We start from the raw sequence: 20,307 nt of genomic DNA on the forward strand, positions 1-20,307 counted from the left end.
ATTGATATGTTACAGAACAGACTTGTTAGAAACTAAATATATTATTCATAAGTGTGTTTTAATATCTACATGGAAGCGGGGCACTCTCCATTTTGCACCGCCATGTTTCTACAGTAGCACAGAACGGACAAACTTAACGGCCTTACGTGTTTTTATTTATAGTGGGCGTCCTGGGGAACCCCACTAACGGGAAATCGGAAGGAACCATATTTTAAAAAGTCAAAGTATACTTTATTATCCCAGAGTTGGGAAATGTGTGTGGTCGAAAGTGCAGCACATTGAAGACACACAGGCATACAAGAGGGCACGCCACACACACATACAAGAGGGCACGCCACACACACATACAAGAGGGCACGCCACACACACATACAAGAGGGCACGCCACACACACATACAAGAGGGCACGCCACACACACAACAACAACAACAACAACAACAACATTTAAGAATAAATAGTTCAGTTCAGTTTAAACCTGCAGTGTGTAGAATTTGGGGTTTTATTTCCCAGCAGATTTTGTAGAAAGTAATTATAATATCCATAAGTACATTTAATTTAGTGCATAATAGCTGAAAAAAAAAAATTTAATAATTTTTTTTCCCCTTAGAAAGGGTCTCATATATGTCCATATTTCTGCATATTTTGGACCAAGGCCTAGTGCCGCCATCTTGAAAGTGTCATAGTTGGAATGTCATCAGGTGCATTGTTTAAAATTTAGAATTGTTCTTGTCCTTGAAGGCCACTGTAGCTTCTGTTATTATTCAAAAGGGGTGGGGTTACCCAGGGAGCGTTGCATTCTAGAACTTTGTAGAACTTTCTTGATGATGTCATATTACACACCGCACCTTTAAGGCGAGACACCCCAGGTGAATAGGGATTTTTTTTTAACTTGTAGATATCATCATGAAACTTTGCCAGTTGATTACTGACACTAACACAATTATTTTTTGTATTACATGTTTTTCTTTAGTATTATATTAAATATGCAAATATGGCAATATTTAACCAATTATGCGTAAATTTGGGTCATTTTTCGAGAAAAAATTTGAGATGTTGGATAAAGCCAGAGTTAAAATCTCTATTTTATTTTAAGCACATATTAGTTTCTAAGGTTTTTACACAACAGATTTTGGATACAGCCTTTTTTCATTTAATAAATCAAAAAATACTATGTACATGTCTTAGAAATGCATTTTAGGCATGTTTTTAGGAGGAAAATGTATCATAAATCAGACAATTAACAATATATTAACAAATCCTTCTGTAAAAACCTTTAAAATAGTGCTATGAATGATTATAGAAAGTTTGGTTGATGTCAGTGGTCTAGAAGTTGAGATATCTTTCGCAGAGTATTGGAAAAAGCTCATTTTGAGAAAACGGCCGTTAAAGATAAAAACGTGAATTCTGCTGATAATCACTGATGATAGCTAGAGTAATTTATTGAATTAGGCTCTACACCCTTCAATGCCATATAGGCCTACCACTGCTTAACATATAAACCATAGCATAGTAACATTTACATCCACATGCCAATTTAAACGTGATTCATTTATTATTAGCCACTGTCTGTCAACCTGCTCCGGAGTCGGCACAGACGCTCTCTCTCCCCACCATGTCCCCTCTGATCCTCTGACAGTCTGTGTCTCTCCGACGTGATCGGCGTGATTTACATGTCTTTAACACTTTTCCCCTTCAAATGGCGATCATGTAGTGTCCGTAGCCAATTGATTAAGTATTTTTTTTTGTGTTGGTTTGGCATATTTTCGACGTTTTTCCCATTTTATTTTGTGATTTTCGAGCTACCGCGGCTAGCATCACGTGATGCCTTTTAGCGAATCACATCGTCAGAAATGTGCATTAGCCAATGAGGTCGCGTTCCTAGCATTGAATCCCTCCTCACACTTTCACGATTGGTTACTGATACAAAGGAAATGACCATATTTGGATCAGATAACGTTGTTCTTGAGATTCAGAGCTTTCCAACAGTACCATGGTTATTATGATTCATACAGCGGTCGCGGTGCTGTATGTTACGTTAGAATGCTCACTTTTGACGAATTTAGGAGCAAAATACAGACGCAAGCAGTCAAAGTTTAGTAAAATAAACACCTAAAACGTATATTTTGGACCTTTTATCCATACTAGTATGAAAGAAGACACGTTATGGAAGCTAAATAGACACAAATCTCAAAATTGACCAGTGCTTAAAAAAACGATGTTTTTGCCTGCCGTGTCTCGCCTTAAAGTGTATTTATAGCCATTTCTAGAGAACATCATCTTTTTCTGATCAGCTATTTTTTCAGTTTTTATGTCTGAAATTGTTTTAAATGTTTAAAGCGAGTCAAAGCTTTTAAACCAGACTTACTGAATAAACAGTTACATAAATGTTTCTGTTAACTCCGTTTTTCTGGACAGTGTAAAACTTTTTTTTGTTTTTTTAATTAGACATTTCAAAACAAGACATTTGAGAGCAGTAATCTCAATACAGTCAAACAGTGAAGCCGTGGTATTTTATCTTAAGGTTTTCATACCATCAGAATATCATACTGGCCTTATTATGACACATATTTCTGAAGTCAGCCGCTCTGCTTTGTGTGCAGAAGTGTTTTGACGTTTGTAGTGAAAACAGAGAACATCAGTGTTTAAAGAATTTATTAATGCCTTTTTGTTTAGTTGATATTTTAGGGCCCGTGTCCACCTAACGCCTTTTTCCCACCGCAAGCGCCTTTTTTAAATTGATTCCCAATGAGAAGCGGCCGCCTCAGTGTTGAGTACTGTGCAGCTGAGGAACTAGACGCGTCCTTGCTGTCGTGCGAAAGTGACTTGTGCAGAATGGCTTTGTGTTTGGGGGGAAACCCTCGGTGTGGGTTGGTAGTGTAGTTGCTTCTGTATTGAAGATTTGAGCCTCAGCATGGTGTTGACTGCGGCCATGTCCACATGTACGCGGGACCCTAAACGTATCTTTCCCGGGCCACATCAACCAGCTCTGACTGGGGGATCCCGAGAAGTTCTTTCTGGTCTGACATTACATACTTCACCAGAACTCAAGTGCCGAACTCCTCACCGCGGCGCATTGTTACCATGGTAATTGACTCAGTAGCGCCAGCTGATTTCACTTCGCTTTCCTCATTGACTTCAGACTGACCAATCACACAATAGATAGTTCTCGGACAAGCTGCGAGAAGAAAGTTCGGCCCGGGTGATGTGTCGAGAACAAGCTGCGAGAACAGCTGAACAAGAGCTGAGAGAAGAAAATGACGTCATTTTCTTCTCGCAGCTCTGTCACCGAGAACTTTGTTCTTTCTTCTCGCGGAGTATGTAACAGGCTTTTGCCTCCCTGGCTAAGAAGTGTGATACCTCCGCCTTCCTCACCGGTTCCGGCTCCTTCCCCCACGGAGAGGTGACTTTCCACCTGCCCAAAGCCCGACTCTGCCGCCCGGGTCTGATCCTCCTGGGCCTGGCTCCTTCTTCTGCCTCGCTGGTCCATGGAGCGATTCTGAACCATTCTTTATTTTTTTTTTATTTTTTTTTCAAATTTATTTATTGGATTTTATAATGTTTATAAACAACAAGAACAAACACATGGAACAACTGTCTCTGAGTCCAAATGGAATCAAAATATATCATAAGAAAAAAAAAATAATAATAATAATAATAATAATAATAATAATAATAATAATAATAATAATAATAATAATAATAATAATAATAATAATAATAATAATAATGATAATAATAATAATAATAATAGGCTTTCATACAAAAAATGTGTAGAAATATACATGATAAAAAAAAAAAAAAAAAAAAAAACAAGCATCGACTAAATAAAGTAGGGGATTCTGAACCATTCTTAGTCGGGTCTCTCGCCTGAGAACATTTCGAGGAGGCTCCAGACAGTAGGGCTGGCCCGAATTATTCGAATATTCGAATACTCGTTCGGAAAATTAGTATTCGGAGCTTAAATTAGTATTCGGATCTTCGTTTTTTTTTTTTTTTTTTTTTTAATTCTTTTTTTTTCAACATTTTTTTTGCAAGAAGCTAGTACTGCAATATAATATCAAATAATTTTATATTTGGATATAAAAGTTAGTAATATTGTAGTAGTAGTAGTAGTATTGCTCATTTAGGAGGATATTACATCACTAAGTGTCATAGCGCATCCATTACTTCACCTCCGAGCGTGTAAATCTTCAACAAAATATGCAGATACTGTCAAAATCGGTTCCAGGGAGTATATAGGGATTATTAACGTTTTTTTTTTAATTTATTTTTTTATGTTGTTTTTGATGGTGTTTTTCTGGAACGAATATTCAAATATTCGCTCGGAAAAACCAACGAATATTTTCGAAGCCTGAAAAATGGCATTCGGGCCAGCCCTACCAGACAACACAGCTCTCAGGTTCCAAGGGACACACAAACCTCTCCGCCACGATGAGGCGATGGTTTCCTGGGAGGCAACACGGTATATAAAATAATATAATATAGTAACCAGCTGATACAGCGTCGAATTTTCCCCACCACATACCGTGATGCCACACACCACAAGCGCCAATTTCCCTGTCCCCACCAATACAGAAATACAGAGTTTTTAAATATCTATTTTTTTTCGAGGTTCAGAGGTGTCAAAAAGCTCCTGTTTTAGTCTCCTCTTGTCAAAATCAAATCAAATCAGTTTTATTTGTATCGCCCAAAATCACAAATACATTTGTCTCAGTGGGCTTTACATTTCATGCAATATGATACAATATAATACAATATGACACCCTGCCCTTACACCCTTAGCTCGGCTGAGAAAAAACTCCCAGTAAAAAACCCTTTACCGGGAATAAAAAATTGAAGAAATCTCAGGGAGAGTCGACAGAGTAAGGGATCCCTCTCCCAGGACGGACATGCTGCAATAGATGTCATAAGTAGAGAAAAATCACGAAGGAATTTGATCATTGACCAGGTGATTACATTGTGATGTTTGCATGTAGACTAAAGGCCAAAGCACATAGAGAAAAGCTACTGTCACGTTACTGTTAAAGTACCCGTGTACCTGTGGACATGTGCTGCATCCTTCTCTCTCCACCGCTGTTTGACAAACTTGTGGATTTCTTTAGTCGATCGTGTAGGTGTTGAGATGCCAGGCTTGTGCTTTGCTCTCTTGGCTGTAGACCGTTGTGGCCGTGGTGTTAAAATGGCGATGGGTGTCTTTAAAGGGATAGTTTGATATTATTGAAGTGGCGTTGTATTAGGTTCTTATGCATAGTTAGTGTGTTAGCTTATGGAGATGGCCATCAGTCACTATAAGGAGTTTTGGGGCGAGATGTTACAACATTTAGTGTACAATTGAAAGGATTTTTTTTTTTTTTAAGGTAAGCATTTATATATTTGGCGAAATTGAAGTTTTATTGAAGTTTTTTCTGCTGGGCCCCTCTGCAATAATACAATTCAGACTTCTGCTACAGCCCCAAACTCCTTAAAATCAAAATCAAATGTATTTCTATAGCACATTTAAAAACAACATCAGTGCTGTACAAGATACAATACAAAACAACATATACGATACATGGGAAAAAATTAAATAAAAAATAAACCTAGAAGTGTCAAAAGCTCTGATGGCCATCTCCATAAGATATCACACTCAAACTATCCAGAAACACCTCACACAACCCTACTTCAAAACATTCTGAACTATCCCTCTCAGCAGATTTGTAGTTCACTTCTTAACTTAACGTGTCCGGGTCTGTCTCCACTTGCTGCTCCCCCCTCCCCCCGCCCCCCCTTCAACCAGACCTGGCAACATTCATGGACAGGCTGAGAGTCCTAACGGTAGGAGGTACGAGCAAAACAAAAAAAAACGTAAACCCTAGTGTGATAGTTTGCGTTGTGTTCGTAAAGGTAGTAGTATATATTTAGTTGAGTATCTACATTTAGTGGAAGGCTATGTATGGGTATTTTTGTAGTGGGTAGTTTTCATTTTATGTTGATGCAAGGTAGCAACGCTGTGTTTTTGTTTGTTTTATGTTTGGACATGGCCTTGTCCTTTGTAATGCTGCTGCTCTATGTGCCTTCAATTGCCCCCTGGGGACAAATACATTTTTTTTTTTTAATTTTTAAATTTTTTGAATTTTGCAAAAGTTTTGTTTTCACTTCTAAATTGAAGGTAAGTTTAGAGACACCAGACCAATTTTTTTTAATTTTTTTTTTATCAATCTTACAAAGTGGCCACAATCAAAATAATGAATATTTGAAGTAGGTATTAATTTTTCACACAATTGCTCTGTTATAGTATTTGTTTTTTAAGCTATTTTAAGCCAGTACTATGTGAGGAATCATCTGGAGTTGGAATACGGATGTTATGAATATTCTGATAATGCCAAAAATCTATTTAATCAATATTTAAGTATTTCTTTAATAATATTTTTGCCATTTTTGAAGATGTGCAACAAAAAAAAATTGTCTTGTTTCTTGACACTCAACCATAAATTGTTCTACAGACCCTTATCTTCAATTTAGAGGGAAAATTAAACTTTCACATCAGTTTTAAATGAGTGTCCAGGCACCAAACTCATTGCTGTAGGTTGCACGTATCACCAAGGCCCAAACCACAGCGAGTTCTACCAGCATCTAATGCAGAAGTGACAAAAAATGCAGTTTACCGAGTGGCCACTAGGAGGTGGTACCAAAACAGAGCAATTTCTCATTGACTCCCATGTTAAACAGGCCGTTTTCACAGCGTTATTAAACCTATTTAAGGCCTGGTTAAAAAAAAAACATTCTAGTCTGTATGTTTAGGTCATATCTCCATGACAAAACTGAAGAGGGGGGGGGGGTGATTTTTTTTTTGTACCAGGCTAGTTTTTATTCTAATGGAGGTTAAAATTTACGAATAATTAGGGGCGCGGCGTCTTGAGTGACAGCTAGCCGCCCGCTGGCCCTCACTTCGCCTCGTAGGTATACGTCAGCTAGACGGGCATATCTCCCTCCCCCCCGACGTCACATCAATGACCTTTTTTTCGGTAAGAGGAAATGAGGCGGAGTAAAAATCTGACAAGATGGTAACACGCATAGGCCAGGACGATTGGATGCAGTTGAATTAACTGAGGCCCGGATGCTAGATCCATCTATGGGAAACATCTACAAAAACTCCAGGGTGTAAAATAAAATTCATCCCTGCGTTCCGAATCTCATACTCTTTCTTTTTTCTATTCTACATACTACATCCGAAGATAAAAATAATCTAGTTAGGATGCAGTAGGCATACTATTGGGACATACTTTACTCTCTTATTTCATCATAACATTACGCCTTGATCTTGCCTCTTGCTTTTATATCCGTCGCATCCCCGTTTGTTTTCATATGGAGGCTTCGTCGATGTGACGTCACTTCACGTGCGCACCGGATTGTGGGTCAGAATCGCCAAAATAGGATGCAGTTTTCAACACTATAAATCTCGTCCGGATCTAGGAGACATCCGGGTACTTCTAACCATCCTAAATCTGGCCACAAGAATCGGGACATCCTAAATATTTTTTCTACCAAACGAAATAGTAGAAAGTATGCGATTCGGAACCAAGCCCCAACCTCAGCGATTTTTACCAGCATCCAATAAGGAAGTGACCACAACTGTAGTAACCGGAAGTGCCACTAGGGGGGTGGAAGCAGAAGACAGCCATCTCTCATTGACTCACTTGTTAAACAGGCTGTTTTTCAAAGTCCTATTAAACCTATTTACAGCCTGGTCCACAAAACCATTTTAGTCTGTATGTTTAGGTCATATCTCCATGACAACACTGAGGGGGGTGAATTTTTTCGGACCACGCTAGTTTTTATTTTATCGGAGGTTAAAATGTATTGGCGCGATCATTTTGCCTCGGAGGTATACGTCAGCTATCTCCCTCCCCCTCACAAAATGGCGACTCGCACAAACCAGGATTATTGGATGCCGTGTGAATAACTGAGGTCATCCCGGATGCTACATCCATAATATTTACTATCTATGTTCGGAACGCAGAGAAAATGTTAAAATAAAAAACGTTACTGCTGTCTGCTGGACTGACAAGAGATAAGGAAATCCACTATTTTTCGGTCCGATTCCAACTCCGATATCATATTTTTAAAACATATTTTTGTTGCCGGCGATACTATATGTAAGAATATAATGCCTTACAATGACTATAAGGAACTTTTGAAACAGTTTCATTTTTCCTCTGATGATCCTAAATGACCTGTAACAACAAACTAGACCATCAGTGAGAAGAATGCTATTGTTATATAGTTTTTATTAATGCCTCAGACCAAATGATTTTACAGCAGGCACACGGGGAAAAGCCTGTGTTTATGAACGCTACTAAATCACAGTTTACTTTGCTTCACCGTGGTCATATCACCATTAGTAATCTCACACATGTATAGTTAATAATGTATGTTTTTTTAAAATGACAAATATAACACTTAGCTCATGAGAACATGCAGTAAAAGTTATTTTATTTGAGCCATATGTTAGAGAAAAAGACCAAAATGAGGATATCGAAATTCGGTAAAAATTCATGAAAAGTAAAAAAAATATTATGGTTGAAATAGTGTGGCACCCCTGGTCCCCCAAAATGACGTATATACACTTCTATAGTCGCGTGTTATATAACGTCACACTGTCCAACTCTGAACTTAAAACTGATATTGGCTGAATCCCATCTCGAGTGAAGGTGGCCAGACCAGCAGACAGCAAGGTGTTTACCTGTCTACCTGAGCGATTGTACATGTTGCTGCACTAGATGAGATATTTAATTTGGTTCAGTGTCTTTTGCGTTGATTAAACTTGTGTCAACAGGAGTAAATCAAAGTGTGGCCCCCGAATTATATATATTTTTTTCATTTATTTATTTTACTTTTAAATATATTTTTGTCGCATTTTTCTGCTTTATTAGACAGATTTGTAGTGACAGAGGTGAAATGGGTCAGAGAGGGGAATGACATGCAGAGAACTGACTTGGTCGGGATTCGAACCCCGGGTCTGATGCGGGGGCCTGGGGGGGAGGGGGGAGCCCTTACCCAAAAATGAATGATTTATTTATTTATTTGGTGTTTCATGAAAGTGAAACAAAGTGAAACTTATTTTATTCACGGCCTCGGTACACAGGGAACAATTCAGAAAGTCACATTTGATTTAAACATGAATTTGAATTGTGCTAACAGAAGTGGCTGTCACCTGTGTGTTGTGGCCGCTGTAGTAGTTATAGCTTCGTTAGCATCTAGCTTAGCATCCAGCTCAGTATATGTTTTTATTTATGAATGGAAATTGATTGACTGTTTTTTTTTATTACTTTAAATAAAAAAATGTTATACTAGCGAGTGTTTACTTTGTGTTTCATGTCAGTGAACCAAAGTGAAATGTTTCTGTTTTTTATGGCCCCTAAATATTCCAACAGTACACAGTGCACCATTTTAAAGGTGCAGTGTGTAGTATGACATCATCAAGAAAGTTCTAGAATGCAACGCTCCCTGGGTAACCCCAACCCTTTAGAATAATAACAGAAGCTACAGTGGCCTTCAAGGACAAGAACAATTCTAAATTCTAAACAATGCACCTGATGACATTCCAACTATGACACTTTCAAGATGGCGGCACTAGGCCTTGGTCCAAAATATGTAGAAATATGGACACATATGAGACCCTTTCTAAGGGGAAAAAAAATAGTTCTAGAGTGGCCTTTTATTGTGGACAGTCTAAGGCACACCTGTGCACTAATCATGATGTCAGATCAGCATCTTGATGTGGCACACCTGTGAGGTGGGATGGATTATCTCAGCAAAGCAGAAGTGCTCACTATCACACATTTAGACAGATTTGTGAACAATGTTTGAGAGAAATGGTAATATTGTGTATCTGGAATGAATTTTAGATCTTTAAGTCCATCTCATGAAAAATGGGAGCAAAAACAAAAGTGTTGCGTTTATATTTTTGTTGAGTGTAATTACTTTCTACAAAATCTGCTAGGAAATAAAACCCAACATTCTACACACTGCAGGTTTAAGGATTTTTTTATTGAATTTTTTATAGCGTTTTGTCGTGCTGTGTATATAACAGTGCTGTAGAAATAATGAAGTGAAAAACGCTGTATTTTCATGCTGCTTTTCTCTGATCAACGCAAGTGATAGATTGGGCTAATACAGCCGTAACGGAGACGCTAGTGTGAGTCGAAACCGGTCGGCTTTTGTATATTTTAAACTTGACATTCCCTTACCATTAAAGGGACACTGTAACATTTTTTATTTTTTTTTTAAGATATTTTTTGGGCATTTTTATGCTTTATTTGATAGTGCAGAGAGGTGAAATGGGGCAGAGAGGGGAGTGACATGCAGAGAACGACCGCGGGTGGGAATCGAACCCGGGTCTGCTGCTGGGCCCGGCCCGGGAGGGGGACGCCCTACCAACTGAGCTAAAGGCGCCCCCACTGTGTAACATTTTAAGTAATTTATTAAATTAATTTATTAATTTATTAATTATCTGCCAATAATCTGAATTATCCTCCTGAGCGGAGAATTACAAATATTAATATTACATTTTGTACATTGAGCAGGCAAGTCTTACGGAGGAATCCATGTTGGTTGTAATGTCATCAGGTGCATTATTTAGAATTTAGAATTGTTCTTGTCCTTGAAGGCCACTGTAGCTTCTGTTATTATTCTAAAGGGTTGGGGTTACCCAGGGAGCGTTGCATTCTAGAACTTTGTAGAACTTTCTTGATGTCATATTACACACTGCACCTTTAAATGCTTTTTAACTATCTTTGGCTCTGTGCGAGTTGGCCTGCAGTAAGCCTTATTGTTTTTTTTTTTGCTGTGTTTTAGTAAAGTGACTATAGGAGTTATCCGTCTGTGTCCTGCTTCCCGATTGGCCGGTTTAGCTTGGCTGCGAGTCGTTTGATTGGTTTGTGACTAACTGTGGGTTTTATTCCTTTTTTACAGAGTTCTGAAAGTTTGGAAAATGCCTGAGTCTATAACCTAGTATTTTTATTTAGTATTTTTATTAGTATTTTTTATTTTATTTTTTATTTTTCAAAATATTTTATAGTTTTTCAATAACTTCAATCTGAATATATATTTTAAAGCTTCGGCGCCCTTGAACATTTTTTACTCTTGTATGGTCCCTGCTTTTATAACCTATGTCAGCGTTTGTGATTTGCTGAATCAGTTGTTGGTAAGCGCTCAGAGCATTTTAAAAAGGCGCGGTGGTTTTGTAGTGTTCGCTAGGGGATTTTATACACACGCACACACACATTACCCCACAGACGCACACACACACACACACACACACACACTCCTCTTCTTTCTTCTCTTCTCTTCATAACACTCCATCCCCTAACTTTCCCATAATCAGTGTGAAGTTTATCAAATAATTCATTAAAAGTTCATAACTTCTTCCCTAAACATAATCATTGCTGCTGTCATTGCCACATCGCTGTCACAGATTTTTAGTTTTATATATTTAAAGGTTGGAGTCAGTCAGTGCGTTTCCATGGCACAACTAGATTGGATTAAGACATATACCGAACTAGACACTCGAACGGACCGCGTCACTTGTCTGAGTATACATGGCCTTTCAGGAATCGGATAAATGTCCGATGCATGGCTGTCTCCACTATGCTAGGTGGCGCTGTAGCCCTTTCAACCATGCTTTCAACAAGTGGTTTTAGAGCCACGTCCGGTTCTCTTCCGGCAATAACCCATGGTGTAGCCTATCACGCGCAGGCACACAAGCGCAGAACGAGAAGTCCGATATGCGATATCCGATCCCTGTATACATGCAGAGAGAAAGCCGACAATGAACGAGTTATCTAGGTGTTCTTATCCGACTTCGCTTGTCCGTTATTGTGCCGATTTGTGTCCGAAGTAGATCGGATAAAGGTGTTTACATGCAGTTGAAAAGTCCTGTTGAAGTCTTATCCTTTTATTTACCCGATTATGAGTCTGCATGTAAACGCACTGATTGATTCTGGAGAACGCTTGTTGTCAAAATCAGTGAATGTTTCCCCATGATCCGCTACCTGTCTAAAAAAAATCTGGTTATTATTATTATACAGCCAAGCTCTTTAAACTGTAAGTTAAACAAAGGGGACCCCACCATGGCTAGCAACTTGCAACAGATATTCACTGATTTTTTTTTTTTTTTAAAGATAATTTTTTGGCATTTTCAAGCTTTATTAGACAGTACAGAGTTGAAATAGGGAGATAGAGAGAGAGAGAGACAGAGAGGGGGGATGACCTGCAGTAAAGGTCCACGGGTCGGATTTGAACCCGTGACCACTGCAACGAAGGCCGGAGCCAATATGGTACACGCTCTATCCACTACACCACCGGAGCGCCCCGATATAAACAGATTTTGACAAACAATGGTTTCGACTACAAGCGTTCTCCAGAATCACTGACTACACCTTTAAGTCAGCAGAAGCTATAAAGTCACAAATAGTTTAAAATGACGATGGTGTGGGTGATAGTAAATGGACTCAGACTAGGCCCAGTTGATCCGTACCGTGTTATACTAACAATGTCTGTATTTACTTTTAGATTTTTCTATCATATCATATATCATAAATCTATCTCTCTGCATGATATTCTGTCTGCAAGTTTTATATTCGTTCATTTCTAACTCATACGGGAATGTTTTTTTTTTTGCGGGCTGTTACTATGTCTGTCTGTCTGTCTCTCTGTCTGTCTGTCTGTCTGTCTGTCTGTCTGTCTGTCTGTCTGTCTGTCTCTCTGTCTGTCTGTCTGTCTGTCTGTCTGTCTGTCTGTGTTATTAGTTGTGTTGATGCCAAAAGTTTATTTTCCACTTTTAAATTGAAGGTAATGGTCTATATAACAATTTTGGTTCAAGTGTGAAGTTGAAATGTCAATGTTTTAAATAATCTGGTATTTGCTGGAAAAAAAATCAAAGATGGCTACCAAATATTCGACCTTCTTCAAAAATTCATTAATTATTTGTTATTATTATTGTGGCCATTTTGGAAGATGGACACTTGAACCAAAATTGTTCAGACTTAAATTTAGAAGTGAAAACTACGGGGCGCTCCGGTGGTGTAGTGGATAGAGCGCGTACCATATCGGCTCCGGCCTTCGTTGCAGTGGTCGCGGGTTCAAATCCGACCCGTGGACCTTTACTGCAGGTCGTCCCCCCCCCTCTCTCTCTCTCTCTCTCTCTCCATTTCAACTCTGTACTGTCTAATAAATCTTGAAAATGCCCCAAAAAATAATCTTAAAAAAAAATTGAAGTGAAAACGAAACTTTCGCATCAACTTAAAATTACTGAGTGAGTGTCCAGGCCGCCCACTATCTATCTCTGGTTGCGTTCCGAATCGCATACTCTTTCTTTTTTCTCTTACATACTACATCCGCCGATAAAAAGAATCTAGTTAGGATGCAGTAGGCATACTATTGGGACATACTTTAATCTCTTATTTCATCATAACATTGCGCCTTGATCTTGCCTCTTGCTTTTATATCCGTCGCATCCCCGTTTGTTTTCATGTGGAGGCTTCGTCGATGTGACGTCACTTCACGTGCGCACTGGATTGTGGGTCAGAATCGCCCTAATAGGATGCACTTTTCAACACTAACAATCTTGGCCGCATGAAGTGGGACATCCGGGTACTTCTAACCATCCTAAATCTGGCCATAAGAATCGGGACATCCTAAATCTTTTTTCTACATACTATATAGTAGAAAGTATGCGATTCGGAACGCAACCTCTGTCTGTTCTTCCTAAAACCCTTTTCTGACTTACTTCCTCATTCTTCCCCCTCCCTGCCCTGTTGCATCTTGGGACTTGTAGGCTTCTACAACCTGGATGAGTCTGACCTGGACAAAGTGTTCCGCCTGCCCACCACCACCTTCATCGGGGGAGGAGACGGCGCGCTGCCTCTCAAGGAAATCATCCGCAGACTGGAGGTAAAGTATCAAGTTTTACCTATTTGGTTTTGTTTATCTGTCTGTCTGTCTGTCTGTCTGTCTGTCTGTCTGTCTGTCTGTCTGTCTGTCTGTCTTTAAATCTATCCATCCATCCATCCCTACCTCCCTCCTTCCAATTTGTTTGTGTTTAATATCAACTTCAGAAATGTTCATCCATGGACAAGCAAAATTAAATTCAGAGCAGACTTGCTAGAAATGGAATATGATATTGATAATGTTTTAATTAGTGTAAAATCTCTTGTTTTTTCATGATCTTAGAATGAGCCTTTTATATCTACATAGGAGCGGGGCGCTGAGGCCGCCATGTTGCACCGCCATGTTTCTACAGTAGCTCAGAACGGACAAACTTAACTAAAGGCCTTACACGTTTTTCATATATAGTGGGCGTCCTGGGGAAATGCACCTGTTGGAAGACCAAGAAGAAGAAGAAGTACTATAGAATAAATAACTAAATACATCTTCACCTCATCACTTGATATTGTGGAAAGACTTGAGGCAGTGGTGGATGATGCCATCTTTAGTAACTATAGCTTCTTGTCTTTGAAGGCCACCGTAGCTTCTGTAAATTAAAGTGTGTGTGTGTGTCTCTCTCTCTCCCTCTCCCTCCCTCTCCCTCCCTCCCTCTCTCGCTCCCCCTCTCTCTCTCCCTCTCCCTCCCTCCCTCCCTCCTTCCCTCCCTCCCTCCCTCTCTCTCTCTCCCTCTCCCTCCCTCCCTCTCTCCCTCCCCCCTCCCTCACCCTCTCTCTCTCTCTCTCCCTCCCTCCCTCCCTCCTTCCCTCCCTCCCTCTCCCTCTCTCTCTCTCTAGATGTCTTACTGCCAGCACATCGGCGTAGAGTTTATGTTCATAAACGACCTGGACCAGTGTCAGTGGATCAGACAGAAGTTTGAGACCCCGGGCGTCATGCAGTTCACGCTGGAAGAGAAGAGAACGCTGCTGGCTCGCATGGTCCGCTCTACAAGGTGAGACAGACAGGCAGGCAGACAGACAGACAGACAGACAGACAGACAGACAGACAGACAGACAGACAGACAGACAGACAGACAGACAGACAGACAGACAGACAGACAGACAGACAGACAGACAGGCAGGCAGACAGACAGACAGACAGACAGGCAGGCAGACAGACAGACAGACAGACAGATGTAGTGTGATTGTTTAAAACAGGGGGTGTACACATATAACCGTTTAATAAAAATCAATAAACGAAAACTTTTTTTTTTTTTATTTATTTTTTTTTAAATGACTTCAATATGTTGATGTGGCGATGACAATGACGCCGCTTTTAAACGTTCACACCCCTAGTTTAAACTTCACTAGTATTGAGTGATACACATCAGAATACAGCTAGTTGGCTGTTTTTCATATAGAGTAAAACTTGCAAATTGGGTGAAATTAAATGTCTGAAAAAGTTCTGAAAATTGATAAATAATTGTGAGAAATGTGTGTGTGTGTGTGTGTGTGTGTGTGTGTGTGTGTGTGTGTGTCTCTGTCTGTGTGTGTGGTGACTGTGTGTGTCCCTCCGTCTGTGTGTGTGTGTCCGTCCGTCTGTGTGTGTGTGTCCGTCCATCTGTGTGTGTGTGTCTGTCCGTGTGTGTCCGTGTCCGTGTGTGTGTGTCTGTCTGTCTGTCTGTGTGTGTGCAGGTTTGAGGAGTTCCTCCAGAAGAAGTGGTCAGCAGAGAAGCGCTTTGGTCTGGAGGGATGTGAGTCTCTCATCCCGGCGCTGAAAACCATCATCGACAAATCCTCTGAGAACGGAGTGGAGAACGTCATCATGGGCATGCCTCACAGGTAACAGACAGACAGGGAGGGAGACAGACAGACAGGGAGACAGACAGACGGACAGGGAGACAGGGAGACAGACAGACAGGGAGATAGACAGACAGACAGACAGACAGACAGGGAGACAGGCAGGGAGAGAGACAGGGACAGAGACAGACAGACAGACAGACAGACAGACAGACAGACAGGGAGATAGACAGAGAGACAGATAGATAGATACACAGACAGACATTTTGAATGCGTTAGACGGCTGTCACTTTTTCCAAAGTGACCACAGAGACAGACAAACAAACACACACACACTTTAACACATGCACACGCTCAAACAGACACTCTTAAACACTCACTCACTCACTCACTCACTCACTCACTCACTCACTCACTCACTCACTCACTCACTCACTCACTCACTCACTCACTCACTCACTCACTCACTCACTCACTCACTCACTCACTCACTCACTCACAGACACACAGAGGCACTCACTCACACGCACACACACAGAAACAACCACATACAGAGAAACGCATACACACGCAAATTTTTAATTTTGACTATTCAATGAGCAAGAAGACACTGACTCCCCTAAGAGGATAGGAGGATAGAAGATTATATTTTTTTTGGGGCATTTTTATGCTTTATTGATAGTGTAGAGACAGAGTTGAAATGGGGCAGAGAGGGGAGTGACATGCAGAGAACGACCGCGGGCTGGAATCGAACCCGGGTCCGCTGCTGGCCGAGGCCCATGGGGGGGGGGGGGGGCGCCCTACCAACTGAGCTAAGGGCGCCCCCCACAATGTGCACTTTTAAATTAAGATATTTTTTTGTTAGTGTCATAAGATGATGGTGGTTTTATGAGCCCCATGTGAATGTTTGCCTAATATAGAGTTTGTTAACATCTGTATTGTTCTAGGGGTCGTTAAAAAAAACAATGTTGAGATAATGTCCGTTAAAGATGGATGTGAGAGAGAGACAGAGAGAGACAGAGAGAGAGAGAGGGAGAGGGAGAGGGAGAGAGAGAGAGAGACAGAGGGAGAGAGACAGAGAGAGAGAGAGGGAGAGAGAGAGAGAGAGAGAGAGAGAGAGAGAGAGAGAGGGAGGGAGAGAGAGAGGGAGAGAGAGAGAGAGAGGGAAGAGAGGGAGAGAGAGAGAGAGAGAATTTTTTTATTTATTTTTTATTTAACCTTTATTTAACCAGGAAAAAAACCTATTGAGATTAAAAATCTCTTTTTCAAAGGTGACCTGGCCAAGACAGGCAGCAGCACAATGAACCACAGTTACAGACAAACAGTTACGGACAAACAGTTACAGACAAACAGTTACAGACAACAGTTAATCTCCCCCAGCCTCCCTCCCTGTCTCCTCGCTCCGTGCTGCTGTCCACAGGGGAATTGTATCTCATATGTGATAGAAGATCACGGGCTGGAGAGGTATAGTGGGGCGCTACTCTGTGAGCGACTCGCGGCGTGCTGCTCCCGTAATTTGCATGTTTTTGGAGTTGTTTTGTGTTTTCTGAGAGTCCTTAAGTGCGGTATTTACCGACAGCAAGTATGACTACTACGGTCAAGTATTTAGCGAGTTTGTGTGTCCTGATCGCCTTTCTGGAACCAGTAATTGCGATCTGTATTACACCGGCAAGCTCCATGATACGCCATGGAGGGAGGCTCACCTACTCACGGGAGGCTTTGCTGGATCTGCGGCCTGCCTCGCTGGATCTACAAACAACACCTTCCTGCCAGAATCTACAGAGGAATCATTACATCAGGCGCATTCGTAGGAAAAGGGGATCCAGAGGAGGAATACGGAACAGAATGAGGAGACGAGGTAGGAGGCTGCCACTACCTGCAATAACTCTCTCCAATGTGCGGTCATTACGCAACAAAATAACTGAACTTTCCGCACTCATCAAACTTGACTCAGACTACCGTCAAACCAGCCTCTTCTGCTTCACGGAGACATGGTTGTCAGAAGAAATAACTAATATCGATATAGATGGATTTAAGATCATCCGTTTTGACAGAGACACTAGGATGACGCGGAAGTCGATTGGGGGCGGGCTCTGCATGGCTGTCAACACAAAGTGGGCTGTCAACTTCACTGTCAGAGAGACTGAATGCAGTAAACACCATGAAATCATGACAGTGTCGTTCAGGCCTCACTACCTTCCCCGTGAATTTACACAAATTACAGCCATCCTAGTGTATGTCCCTGGACCTGATTTCGCATTTGCAGCGGAGCGCATTGCTGACTGTTACAACAGAGCTGTCAATCAGAGCAGCGATCAGCCTGTCCTCCTGCTCGGGGATTTTAACAGATGCGATGTCACCACACTGCTTCCAAACTTGGAGCAGTATGTCACCACACCTACCAGACTTGACAGGACGCTGGATCTGTGCTTCGGTAACATAACGGGAGCTTACGTTGCAAAGCCCCGCCCACCACTCGGTCGCTCCGACCACAATGTCATTCTGCTGCTTCCAAAATACAGACAAAAACTAAAAACAGAAGACATACAGACAAAAACTATTCAAGTCTGGAACAATGACTCTGTTGATGCATTGAGGGGCTGCATGGAGATCACAGACTGGGAAATATTTTTCCAAAGCTGTGAGGGAGACCTTAATCTGCTGACAGACTCTATCACCTCCTATTTGTCTTTCTGTGTGGACACTGTTATTCCAACAAAACAGGTCAAGCTGTACCCGAACAACAAGCCTTGGGTTACCAAGGACCTGAAACAGTGTCTTAACAACAAAAAAGTGGCATTCCTACAGGGAGACAAAAATAGAGTGAAGGAGTGTAACAGTGAATTGAGAAGGAAGACCAGGCTGGCCAAACTCCACTATAAGAACAAAGTGGAGGAAAAATTCACCACTGGCAATGCAAGGGAGGCATGGCAGGGACTTAACACCATGATGGGCAGAGCCCAGAAACCGGCCCTCATCCAATGCTCTGACCCCACCACCTTTGCAGAGCAGCTCAACACATACTACAGCAGGTTCAACATGCCACACCCCCAGAATGACTGGACCCTCACCAGCGATTCATCACTCACAGTGGATAAAGGGAAGGTTACATCCATGCTAGGCCGCATCAACCCTCACAAAGCCTCTGGCCCGGACAGGCTCAGGGGCAAGGTGCTGAGGGAATGCTCAGCTCAGCTGGGTGATGTTATCACTCAGCTATTCCAGCATCTCCTGGACTCCAGCTGTGTCCCACGGATGTGGAAGGAGTCCACGCTTATACCGGTGCCGAAGAGAGCCAACGCCAGGGAGATGAAGGACTTCAGACCGGTGGCCCTCACATCTATTCTCTCTAAGTGCATGGAGAGGGTGGTGTGTGATCACCTCACTTCTATGGTGGTGGACAAGCTTGACCCACTCCAGTTTGCCTATAAGGCAAAGCGCGGGGTGGATGACGCCTGTTTGACTCTCCTGGACACCGTTTGCAGACAGCTGGACTCCCCACACTCCCACACACGGATTTTATTCATGGACTTTTCTTCTGCTTTTAACACAGTCAACCCGGCCACCCTCTGCAACCGCCTTCTGGATCTACAAGTCAGCCCATCACTCATCCTGTGGATAAAAGACTTCCTGCAGGACCGGTCCCAGCACGTGGTGGTCAATGGCTTTAAATCCAAGAACATGATTTTAAACACCGGTGTCCCCCAGGGTTGTGTTTTATCACCGATTTTATTCTCCATCTACACAAACAACATAACAAACAACAACAGTGACATTTCTCTTTTTAAGTACGCAGATGACATGGCCCTGGTGGCCGACATCAAGGATAACTCCTCTCTGGCTGCCTATTATCTACAGGTCAACACCATGATGCTGTGGATTAAAGAGAGCTCTTTGGAGCTCAACATCTCCAAGACCAAGGAGCTGTGTTGTGGGGGGAGGCAAACATCTTCCCCCCAACCTCTCTTTGAACCTCTGAGGCTGAATGGGCAGACAGTCGAGCAGGTAGAGGCCTTCAGATACCTGGGCACACAGATCGACACCCACCTGTCCTTCTCCCAGCACACGGACTCTGTGTACAAGAAGGCACAGCAACGCCTGTTCCTGCTGAGGAAACTCAGGAGCTTTGATGTCAGACAGGACATTTTAACAGCTGTCTATAAATCACTCATAGAATCTGTACTCACGTTCAACATCACATCCTGGTTCACCCTCACCTCTGTCAAAAACAAATCAAAGCTTTCTCGGATTATCAATCAAGGAAGCAAAATAACAGGCAAAACTCAAATTCAATTATCAGTACTCCACAGCCAGGCAGTTAAAAGGAAAGCCAACATCATTACACAGGATCCCACCCACCCCCTGCACAAGTCCTTCCAACTTCTGCCATCAGGCCGCCGGTATAGAGTACCCCTATCAAGGAAAAACATATACAAAAACTCATTCATACCCATTGCCATAAACAGCCTAAACAAACAATGAACAATGGACAAATGAACCCTGACGCACTGTCACTTTACACTTTGCACATATCCACAGCTTTTATCTTGTTATTTTTACAGTTTTTAATATTTATACTTGTTTTAAGATCTATACACACTGTGT

General features: G+C 41.6%; 1 protein-coding gene across 1 annotated transcript in view; it reads left to right on the forward strand.

The window, feature by feature from the left end:
* The window catches only part of LOC307257312 (2-oxoglutarate dehydrogenase complex component E1-like), a gene marked incomplete at its 3' end in the record, with an annotated part of 48,281 nt that overhangs the window by 26,491 nt on the left and 1,483 nt on the right, over nucleotides 1-20,307 (forward strand). Inside the window, exons 5-7 of the mRNA XM_080036502.1 lie at nucleotides 13,818-13,933; nucleotides 14,761-14,915; nucleotides 15,598-15,744. Of these exons, the coding sequence (XP_079892628.1) occupies nucleotides 13,818-13,933; nucleotides 14,761-14,915; nucleotides 15,598-15,744 (418 nt within the window). The remainder of the gene's footprint in view (nucleotides 1-13,817; nucleotides 13,934-14,760; nucleotides 14,916-15,597; nucleotides 15,745-20,307) is intronic.

This window comes from Ammodytes marinus (assembly GCF_949987685.1).
Source record: "Ammodytes marinus genome assembly, chromosome: 2".
NCBI classification, from domain to species: Eukaryota; Metazoa; Chordata; class Actinopteri; order Uranoscopiformes; family Ammodytidae; genus Ammodytes; species Ammodytes marinus.